Here is a 12,234-nt window from a genome sequence, read left to right on the forward strand (position 1 = left end):
AGATCACTGGACGGCAGTGGAGACTTAGATATTACAAATCTAGATATGACAAGGGCCTCGTATTTACTGTCAGACTTAAAGTTGAGACCCTTCCAGCTGCCCCAATCAGACCTAATTCTGTCCTAAGAAATCAACCACGTCTCCCAACCTCGATCTTGAAGCAGACTCCAGTGCCTCCGGTAGACCCTACCACTATTTCTGCTGCCCTCACCCCTGACCAAATAGCCCCCTTTCCTGACACTGGACAACGCCTCTTCAATCTCCTTGAGAGAGCTTTCCAAGTTCTAAACACCACCAACCCTAATACTACTAAATCCTGTTGGTTGTGTTTCTCCTCTAGACCTCCTTACTATGAAAGATTAGGGCTGTTAGGAAATTTTAACAGAATGACCAGCCACGAGATCTGTAGCTGGAGAAGCCATAAGAAGCTGACCCTGACCGAGGTGACTGGAAGAGGGAAATGTTTAAGTTCAGTTCCCCCCACTCATGAAGCTTTGTGTAATGAAACCATATCCGTAAATTCCTCAGGTGAAAATGAGTATCTAGTCCCTCCTCCCGAAGGGTGGTGGGCCTGTAATACTGGATTGACCCCATGTGTCTCTACTTCCGCCTTCAATTCTTCCCGTGACTTCTGTATCATGGTTCAATTAGTACCTAGATTGATGTATCATGATGATTTCTCATTCGTAGCTGAATTTGAACCAAAACACAGGTATAGAAGAGAGCCAATCTCGCTGACCTTAGCTGTATTATTAAGAATAAGAGTCGCAGCTGGAGTAAGAACAGGGACAGCCGCCATTATCCAAGAGAACCAACATTATGCGGGATTGAGGACAGCAATTGATGAAGACCTAAAGACTATAGAACAAGCCATTACCAAACTTGAAGAATCTCTAACCTCCCTGTCTGAAGTAGTCTTGCAGAACAGACGAGAATTAGATCTGTTGTTTTTAAAAGAAAGAAAATTGTGTGCAGCCTTAAAAGAAGAATGCTGCTTTTACGCAGACCATTCTAGAATAGTAAGAGATTCAATGTCAAAACTTAGAGAAAAGTTAGATCAAAGAAAGAGAGAACGGGAGGCCGGCCAAGGGCTATTTGAGTCCTGGTTTACTAGATCTCCGTGGCTTACAACCTTGATATCCACCTTGACTGGGCCTTTACTTATTCTTATACTACTCCTTACTTTAAGACCCTGTATACTAAATCGGCTGATAACTTTTGTTAGAGAAAGAGTGAGCACCGTTCAAGTGCTAATGTTGAGGCAACAATATCATTCACTCGCACAACAAGAAGACACAAGCATTCCATGATTGGAATGCTTCTTAAAAAGAAGTGGGGAAATGTAGAATCCTTCACTAAGAATCAACCTTATTGAAGATAGAAAGTTAGCATAAGTATAGCCATCTTAAAAGCTTAGACTCCATTTTCTAACCTAGAAGGAAGAAAATAGGAAAATATTAGAACCTTGAAAAACAAGTTAGTCAGCCAGCGTTGATTGCAGTGACCTTTAGTTAGCCAACCTCAATCAGTTAATCATACATACCAAGCTTACCTTACTAAGAACCACCCTAACATTCCGAGGGTGATCTTATCTCACCAGACCCCCAGGATGTGGCGTCAGCCAAAATGTATGTGTTTTTTTGGAAAAACAATGTGATGTGTTTGTAGAAAAGTACTGCCCTTTTTGAAAATGCTATAAAAACCTCTGACTCTAAGTGCTCGGGGTCCTTGTTGAGACCCGCTGCGTCGGGCTGACACTTGGACCCCAGCTAGCTGGTGTCTGAATAAATTCCTCTTGCTTATTGCATCAAGAGACGCCTTCTGTGAGTGATTTGGGGCGGCGCTCTCCTCTGGGAGAATCCAACAGTGCAAACAAACCTCGTTAAAATAACTCTTACCTTCCTAGTTCTGCACCATTTACTACCCCAGCCCAAACCCCTTAGTCTTGTGAACTCTTCACAAATGACTCATTTCTTTGTGTAAAGGTCATAAAAGGTCCCTGCTCTGGTCACTTCTTTGGGTCTTCATTCTCGTGAAGGCTCCCATGTGCATGCAAGAATCCAATAAAATATGCATGCTTTTCACCTGTTAAGACTGTTTCACTGTCAGTTTAGTATCAGACCCAGCCAGGGGCCCCAAGATGGCCAACGGAAACTTCCTCCCCTTCAGTAGTCACACAAATAAAGAGCATGTAGCTAGACAAGTGCTATGACAGCTACTCCCTGCCTTCAAAGAGTCAGAGAAAGCCTACTTATCTGAGCTGGCAGCAGAAAGACGCGTGAGTCCTCTCTGTGAATGGGAGAAAGGGCATTGCGAGCACGGGAGCAGCCAAGAGAGGAAGAGCGCCAGTGCTCCAAAGGGACAAGCAGTGCAGTGTGGCTGGAGGGCGCAGCAGGGGAGAGGGGTGCTGGAGGTGTCCTAGAGCCAGCCTGGAAGGACCCGGGTGGCCTCGTAAGGGGTTTGGAGATGTCCTGGGGGTAATGGTAAACCAGTGACAGAAGATTTGTGGTTTAAAGTGTTCATTCTGGTGATGGCTGGAGGATGGTGCAACCATCCTGACACTGAGACAATAACCCAGGTTACCGGATGTGGCAACACCGGCAGAAAGGAAGGAAAAGAAGCAGAACAGCGGTGATGTCTGCTGCTCGGAGACAGAGCCTGGAGCTCAGGGGAAGGACTCAGCTGGAGGTGATGATCTAGGCACTCTCACTGCAGAGAGGGCAGTGAAAACCCTGGAGTGTACAAAAACCCTACAGCAAGCATTCAGTTAGCAAAAATGGAAATCTCCCTCCCAAACCAAAACACTAAGACAACACAGTAAAAGGGAAAATCTGTGGGAAACACTAAAAGGAAGCCCTCCCAAAAAATAAAGTAAGGAAAAGTCAGAGAGAATCACAGCAGTAGAAAGTTTAAAAGGGATGAAAAGAGGAGTCAGTACTATCACATACACAGAAGCCATCAACCAGGATGGGGACCAAAGAGAGATCATTAGATTCGCCCCAGATGATTATACCCTGATATGCTGTCTTTCACAAAAGCTGCCCTTCTAAGGACACTATGTCCTCTCAAAAGCAACTGTGGGAACTTCAACAGGTGACGAGTTTGCAACCAGAGTCTGGAGGACAGGAGCCACTGAGAATGTCAAGGGAAGTCATGAAATGTTAACTTAATGCTGAATTTTTTCTCACTTCTAAAATGCAAGAGGTTCAGGCTCTAGTTAGAATTCCAGCCATGTAAGGGATAATCCCCAGGGAACTTGAGGGTTGAAGTAATTTTCAGAACAGATTTAATCCCAGGCTAAGGACATACACAACTGTTTAAGATAAATTCCAAAATAATGACAACATTTAAATGAAAACAGGTGGCTCACCTCATGTTCCTTGAGGAGACCCTTGGTCCTTCCTCTGCGAATCAGTTTCTTTTCTTTATTTATTTGTTTTTCGAGTTTTGAAATACTGTCACTTAGTTTTCCTTTTTCAATGTCTATTTTTATTTGTTGAATATACAAAGACATTTCATGATGAAGAGACTGCAAAAAGAAAAAAAGAGCACATATGAGCCATGGGAACAGAATATATTGAAAACACAATAAAAATATCTGTAGTAACAAAGGGTGAAAAAAGAGCATAAATAAGTGACATTGTGATTCATCCTGTGTCTTTGGGGAAAATGTTTTAATATATCAGGCCCATGAACATATTTCTTTTCTAACAACTAAAAATGTGTTTTAGTTGTGAAAGACACAGTTAAGAGAATTAAAACACGAGCTGCAGATTGGGAGAAGATATATACAAAACACATATCTGAGCCTATGGAGAAATAACCAGTAACTACAATTTGTATCCTGGATGAGATCCTGAAATGGAAAACAAGAACATTAGGGGAAAACTGTGGAAATAGGAATAAAGCATAAACTTTAGTAAATCATGTATCAGTATTAGTCCATTAATTGTGACAAAGGTATTACATTAATATAGGATGATAATTATAGGGGAAACTGGGCACGTGGTATACTGGAACTTTCTGTACTACCTTTATAATAATTCTGTAAACCTAAAATTGTTCTAAAATCGAAAAAGTTAATTTTAAAATATTTTAACAGGACCTTTAACAGTAGACATGCAGAATAACAGTAACATGTAGAATATTACCTTATTCTCTCTCTCTACACCCATAGACACACACTTAACACCAGTTACCATTTATTCAACATTCTCTGCACTGGGTGCTGTAGATAAATCCTTGCAAGGATCCTGCCAAGTAGTTGGGATTATTCCCATCTTATCAGTGAAGCTCCTAGAAGTTAGGCAACTTGACCAGGGTCATAACTGCTAAGTCCAGCTCTGTCTGCCACCAACCCCCTACCTATTTCACTACGAAACTCTGTCCTACGAAACTCTATAGGTATAAATGTGTCAGGGTCCAACTGGCAAACCAGAAAACACTAAATATGTAATGCAGAGAGAATATACTGCAGGGAACTGATTACACAAGAGATGAAAGAGCCAAGAGGCACTGGGGGCCCAGGAAGGTGGCCCAGAAACTAGCACGGCAGCAGCCGCGACCTCCCCCCGGGCTGCAGGCTTCAAGGGAGCCCAGGCGAAGTCACCCTCAGAGCTGGAAACATGAAACCCGCAGCCAGAGCGAGACACACCTGCCAGAGACACTGCAAGAGAGGGAGTTTGGACTCTCCCTTCTCTCCCCTCCAACAGCCCTCTGGTCTCTGAATCGTGTTCAGTGCTTGTAACCAACTGAACACAGACAGAAGCCAGCTGCTGTGGGGCCTGGGAACCGCAGCCTGCAGTAGTTGGCCATAGGATAAGAGTTGAGTGGGGCATGGACCATGACTCTGACACCAAACAAGCCCCGGGTCAGATCTGCATATGTGTATTCTTACCTCCCATTTGGCGCAGAAACCTCTACTCTCTTCTTCCAAAGACAGCTTTACATCCTCAGTTGCATTATTTTTCAGTTCTTCAACAGCTTTTAAATACTTGGCCAGACTTCTAGTATTAAAAATTTTTAGTGCTTCCTTTAAAAAAATGCAAACAAGAATATAAAAGTTGCATTTTCCTGCCAAGTCCCCAAAGCAAAATTTGGTAGGTCTCTAACAAGCCAAACTACAAAAAGAAAAGAAGACTATTTGGAGATTTAGGGGAGATTTCTCTTTATAAATTAAGGTTGATATCCCTTTGGCATATCTTGAATGCTTTTGAAGAGAAGTGCAAAATATTATTATTCCAATGTACTTATACATTTGAAGTTCAGATGAAAAATACTTTATGATACTCAAAATCATTTGTTACCCCTTTGATAAATAATTAAAAGACTTACTGTGCAGGGAAATAAGCCACTGGCAATGTTTCTTCTAAAGTTCTTAAATATTGAGTGGACTAGCTTTCTTCATCAGCAATACAATATGAAGAGTATACTAGCATGTATCAGAGATTAGTGTTGCAATAAGACACAACTTTTGTAGGGTTAATATGGTAAATATTTAATATTGTGCATAAGCATTTTATGCTGTAAGGGGGAACATTACTTTATCATCAACTTCAAGTTTTGCCCAGGGCCAACCACACTGGCAGCCCTGCCCCAGGGAGAGAGCAGCAGACAGAGATGAGGGCTACCTTGCCAGGAATGTGTTTGCACCTTACCCCACACCTACCTGCTCATAAAGAGCATTTATCACGTGGCAATACTTGGTAAGAGCAGAAACCTAGTTGGGGCCATGAAAGAGGCAGAAAACCTAATAGAAGAAGAGAAGATGAAAGTAATTCTGGGGGAGAAGGCAGTTAAGTAGGGTGGGAGTCTGTTCACACACTCATCATATATTGATAACTGGCCTACTGCAGAAAAGGGCCAGTGCTGGCCAGGAGCCTTACGGCCTTAGGGAGACACTCCAGCCCTATATGCTGGCTGGGGCCTCCTACTACCCATGTGTGCCTGGAGTCCCAGTGGTCTCAGGACAGTACCTGGCAGAGCAGAGATCTTGCTTCTGTTGTGAAAATGGATTTCCTTCACTAAATGCCAGAGACAAAAAGGGGCAGTGGGGGAATCCCTGGCCTCAGATTCCAAAAGGAAGATGGTCCGGGAGAGGAAGAAAGTACTGAGACTGACATATCTAACTCCTCTTGGGAGAAGCGGCCTGGCACCTCTATTTTTTTTCTTTTCCTTCTCTCTTTCCTGAACTGACCGTATCAGCATCCTGAAATCCAGCCTAGGGATTATTTAAGGGAACCACTGACTCATTAAGGTCAGTTCAGTCCTCTTAGCAATTGGGGAATAAAAGTGCAAAGAAAAGACAGGGGGAGTTGGTCAAAATCGGTGGCTAGCAAAGGGCAAATAGTACAAGATCAAGCAGGGGAAGGCTTTGAGGTTGTGTGAACAGCAGCGTTGAAATGGCCAATAAGAAGGCCCCCTCTGGCTAACAATCCAGAAAGACAAAATAGCACTGGGTCCCAGAATAGAGAAGGAGGCCACCATGATAATGAAGACAGACTCTTATGCCAGCTCCTTTTCCTAAAAAAGTGGGAGCAGCCGCACTGGGAGTATGGCTTTCCTTCTCTTATCTCCCTGCATAGGCCTAGCTCATTTCACCTGTTCAGTCTGTGTTACATGGTGAATAAATGAATAAATGAAAGGACACGTATCACTCTACCTCCCCAATGTGTCCAATGGTAGAGACCTTGTTTATTTCACATCCCCCACCCACTGCAACACCTCCCACAGTGTTAATTAACAGTGTGTCTCTATTTGCATACATCCTAAGCTGCCTATCAAACCATGAAAAATCAACCTGAAACTGTCTCCAAACAAGATGAAATTACTGGAACTTTAACCACCAATAAGCGTATGTGCATAAATAACTCTTATCAAAGCATAATAATAATAAAAGTGTTATCCATATTCAGGAAATCTTAAGTATTCAAAATGTCTTCATCTACATTATTTTCATTTAAAGCCTCACAGCAAATTTGGCAGCCGGAGACGGCTGGAATTATTGTGACCATTTTACTGATTCTAAAATCCAGAGAAATTAAATTCATCCTCAATTTCAGAGTCAGCTGTACTCTTTACATTATTTCACTGAGTCCATTCAGTGGTTCTACAATAAAACTGGAATTTAAAAAATTCTTCATCTGAATGTCTACTTTTAAAAGTCTCTGGGGATGGATCGGAGACCTGAATGTAAGACATGAAAACCATAAAACTTTTAGAAGAAAATAGGCAAAAATCTCTTAAACATAAGCATGAGCAATTTTTTCCAGACAATTCTCCTCAGGCAAGGGAAACAAAATAAAAAATGAGCAAGTGGGACTGCATCAAACTAAAAACTTCTACACAGCAAAGGACATCAGCAGCAGAACAAAAAGGCAAGACACAGTATGGGAGAATATATTTGTAAATGACTCATCTGATAATGGTCAAAATACATAAAGAACTCATATGCCTAAATATTCAAAAAACAAATAACCTGATTAAAAAATGGACAGAGGATGTGAACAGACATTTCTCCAAAGAAGAAATACAGATGGCCAACAGGCACATGAAAAGATGCTCCCCACCGCTAATCATCAGGGAAATGCAAATCTAAATCACAATGAGATATCACCTCACACTAGTTAGAGTGGTCACTATCCAAAAGATAAGAAATAGCAAGTGTTGGCAAGGATGTGGAAAAAAGGGAAACTCCCATACTATTGGTAGAAATGTCAATTGGTGCAGCCACTGTGGAAAGCAGTATGGAGGCTCCTCAAAAAAACTACAAATAGAAATACCATTTGACTCAGTAATGCCATTTCCAGGAATTTACCCAAAGAAAACAAAATCCCTGATTCAAAAAGACATATGCACCCCTGTGTATATCACCACATTATTTGCAATAGCCAAGATATGGAAGCAACCTAAGTGTCCATCAATAGATGACTGGATAAAGAAGCCATGGTAAATATACACCACGGAATATTATTCAGCCATAAAAAAGAAAATCCTGCTATATCCAACAACATGGATGGATCTAAAGGATATTGTGCTAAGTGAAATAGAGAAGTCTTGTGAGTATAGTTAATAAGACTGTATTATGTATTTGAAGTTGCTAAGAGAGTAGATCTAAAAAGTTCTCAGCACAAGAAAAATACTTTGTAACTATACGAGGGGAGGGATGTAAATGAAACCTATTGTGATTATTTTGCAAGTATACACACATCAAATCATGCTGAACAGCCTAAACTAATACCATGTTATGTATCCTTATATCTCAATAAAACTGGGAAAAAAATTTTTTAAATGAGCAAGAGAAACACAAATACCATATGATTTCACTTATTTGTGGACCAAAAAAGCAAAGCAAAACAAAATGAACAAAATAGGAGTAGACTCAGAGACACTGAGAAGTGACTGGTGATTAACATGGGGAAGGAGCTGTGGAAGGTGAGGGGGATAAAGGGACACAAAAATCTCAATCATAATACAGGTTGGTCATGGGGATGGTAGTACAGCACGGAGAATCTAGCCAGTGACTCTGTAACATCTTCCTATGCTGACAGATAGTAACTGCACTATTGGGGGTAAGGATTTAGTGATACGCATAAACTGTTGAACCATTGTGTTGTATATCTGCAGCTAATATAAGATCATATATCAATGACCCTTCAATTAAAAAAAAAGGAAGAAAAAGAAAAAAGTCTCTGAGGAACAGTGTATAAAACTGGGAAATTTTTTAAATTTATAGTTATTATTACACTGTATTATCCATCACTGTAATTATACATTAATTAATTAATGTATAATTACAGTGATGGAAACATCTTGATTTTAAATGAGATAGGTAGCTAATCATAAAATATCCTGCACTTGAAGGTTGAAAGAATCACACCTTGTATTTTGAAATTAGTCCACTCTGGCTCTTTCTTTGGCGAAGTAACTGCTCAGCCCTTGCAATGTATGATTCGAGTTCCTTCTGCGATTCTTCCACCTTCAGCCTGACGTCCAGGTCTGGTGAAATGTCAGTAGAGTTTTTCAACACTGCAACTAATTTCACCACACTGATCTGTGAAAACAAAAAATTCTCAACACTTGGCCCAACTTCTTAGTAAATTCAAAAGTTAATAAATATATTCTTTGAGTAGCAACTCGTTTTCTTATATTTCCAATATACTGTAAATTATAAAAAAATTATAACACAAATTAAAATTTTACAAAACACTTCCAAACTCCAGAGCAATCCCTGACTTTTCCCCATACTCCCACTAACCACTCAGTTTTAAAGGCTAAATTCACTAAAGAGGGAAAAATCGAAGAGAGACCTGGACTTTCTCTTTAGCTTCTTGAATCTTTGCCTGTAGACCAGCTGTGAGAACATGTTCAAGGGATTCCTGGCTTGAAATATTTTGTACATCCATTTGTAAAGTATCTTCAGTTCTAGACACCAGCTCTTCATACATAGAGCCTTTGGCAATAAGATGCTTGTAAAAAAAATTAAAGCAAGATCACAATAAACATTCTAATTATATGTTAAAAATTTATCTCAATAGTTTCATAAGAAAATCATAAAATGCTAATTATTAATCTAAAATTAGGTAAATTTGTACCCTTAAAATATTATTTTAAAAATTCATCTTGCAATTTTATATTAGTAGTCAGATTCTGACTTTAGAGATTATTCTTTATACTGTAAGCACTTAATAAGATAAGACTGGGAATAACACAATGCTAATAGAAAGTAAATAAATTGAGAGAATAGTAATAAACCTTAAAATGAAGTTGTCCTAAGTCAAATTGAGATAGAGCAGGGAAATGAGACAAGGGTTACGCCATTGTAAAATCTACTTAGCTTGGGGAAAAGGCCCAGCTTATTTTATTTATTTATTTATTTTGGTATCATTAATCTACAATTACATGAAGAACATTATGTTTACTAGGCTCCCCCCTTCACCAAGTCCCCCCCTACAAACCCCATTATAGTCACTGTCCATCAGCATAGCCCAGATTATTTTTTAACTTAATATATATGCTGTTCTTCCTCTTCTTCCAGCCCCTTAATCAATTAAGTAACTTGTAACTCGGACAAGAGCTGGACCTCCGAAGGGTAAATGAACCTATGTAGATAAGAATGCCGAGATCTGGATAAAGAACACCAAGAGCCGGATCAACACAGTCAACTAAATAACCCTATTCTTAAGACAAAACTTCAAAGAATTATGAATCACCTATATACATCATTCTTTATACCAACCCTTACCCAAAAGGCCCTATAAAATCCTAGGTGTGCCTCTTCTCTGAGACTGCCCACACTCCCATTTGAGTGTGTACTGTGTTATATCAAATAACCTTTCTTGCTGCATAAGCCGACTGCACTTGTCTCTGAACTCTTCTCCATGATAAAAACAAGAACTCTCCAACCTTCACCTCTGGTGGTACATGTTTTTGTTGCTTTGCTATTTCATTCAACTCTCTAGTCTTAACACAATCCTTTTCTCTCTCTCCCTGTTTTATTTCAGACCAGTAGGGAAGTGGAAGTTCTCAGAACATAATCTCACTCCATCCAGTGCTCTGCAGCTCCCCAAATCCTGGGGTGGTAGGGGCTTAGTTCCCATGCCATGGAGATTCAAGCAGATACTGGACACCCGGTGAGGAGCTTTAGGAGTTGGCAGGGAATTCACCCTGTGCTGAGCAGGAGTTCAGTGAACTTCCCTCTCCTCCCTGTCTTCTTGCTTTCTACTGCCTGCTTGACTGCTGCCATTCACTACTACTCTCACTTTAATGAATTCCTTCTTTACCTACACTAGTCCAACCTGTTCAGTAATTCTTTCTCGATCAATCAAGAACCCTCCCCTGTCCAGGCTGAGTTTCACCGAGTGCACAGGAAGAGACCTCCCCAGACACAAAAGCCCAACAACAAAATCAGTTGGAAGGAAATTCAACAAATATTAATGGAAAAAATGCTTGCTGGAAAATAATCTTTTTAGAACAATGCTTTATATAATATACCAAAAATAAATTTTAGATGGATCAGAACATTACATATAAAATATGAAACTACAAAAAGAAGAAACTGTCCATTAAAACTGATCTGCTCTCTGGGGTGGAGAGCCTTTTTAGACTTAAGAGTCAGGATAGACGTGACCATATAAATATAAAAATTTTCTTTGTGACATAAAATAAACAACTTAAAAGTCAATGACTTGGTAAAAATATTTGCCACACAAATGAAAATGGATCATGACTGAAAGAGTTTATAAACTCAGTAAGACAAGTGCTGAGGTCCCAAAGAAAATTCAGAAGATAAAAGAAAATTCACAGAAATGAATAGCTGATGAATATATGAAAGACAGTTCAATCTTACATGCAGCCAAATAAGTACAAATTTAAAAAATGAGGTAGCACTTTTTAGTTATCAAACTAATAAAATAAATTATTTAATTTCAACTAAAGGATGGCATGGGCATGATAAAATAGAAATTACACTGTGTGATATCACCTATATGTGTTTATCTAATTTATCTTGGGGCAGTGGAATTACGGTGATTTTTATTTTCTTCTTTACACTGTAATCATTACCTAAGTATCCTAAAATTAGCATAGATAATTTCGATTTTTCTCTTAATTATAAAAACAATTTCAATTTTTTCTCTTAATTATAAAAATAACAAAAGTGATGTAAAACACCCAAACAATAGAAAGGAACAGCATGTAAAGAAAAGTTCCTCTTCTTTCCCATCCCTCCCTTGGTTGACATTTAATCATTCACATATTCATTTAAAAAATATTTACTTTATGCATATATACCATGTACTGGGAAATGTGCTAAGAGTGGGGCATAACACAGCATGTTTGCATATCCTTACAGACATTTTTCTGTGGATATAAAAGCATAAAGTATACAAAAGTGTTTTAAACACAGTAAAAGGATCACATCACCCATACTGTTCAGTAACTTGTTCTTCTTAGTTTACAATATCATCTTGATCCAATAAAGATCTGCTTAATTCCTTCTTAACAGAAGTATATTCCAGCATGTTTGTATTTTCACTGTTTATAAGAGGGATCCTTGCTATTGTTTTGAAATATATTTTAAATTTGGATTTCTCATTTGTTTCTTTCACTTAAAATAAACTCCAGATACAGCAAATAAAATACATATAAAAATAAAATTAGAAAAGCACTGGCAGATGGCATGGGTAAGTTTATATAGTACTTTCAAAGCAATAAAAAGTACCATTCATAGACAAT

The 12,234-nt window shown here is 39.2% G+C and overlaps 1 protein-coding gene across 12 annotated transcripts in view; it reads right to left on the bottom strand.

The window, feature by feature from the left end:
• Positions 1-12,234, bottom strand: part of SYNE2 (spectrin repeat containing nuclear envelope protein 2) — a 319,309-nt gene that overhangs the window by 204,603 nt on the left and 102,472 nt on the right. For all 12 annotated transcript variants that reach the window (XM_036906082.2, XM_036906091.2, XM_057488386.1 and 9 more), the window contains 4 exons: positions 9,309-9,467; positions 8,879-9,052; positions 4,898-5,032; positions 3,371-3,529 (listed from right to left, as the gene is read on the bottom strand). In XM_036906082.2, coding sequence (XP_036761977.2) covers positions 3,371-3,529; positions 4,898-5,032; positions 8,879-9,052; positions 9,309-9,467 — 627 coding nt within the window. The remainder of the gene's footprint in view (positions 1-3,370; positions 3,530-4,897; positions 5,033-8,878; positions 9,053-9,308; positions 9,468-12,234) is intronic.

Source organism: Manis pentadactyla, chromosome 11 (genome assembly GCF_030020395.1).
Source record: "Manis pentadactyla isolate mManPen7 chromosome 11, mManPen7.hap1, whole genome shotgun sequence".
NCBI classification, from domain to species: Eukaryota; Metazoa; Chordata; class Mammalia; order Pholidota; family Manidae; genus Manis; species Manis pentadactyla.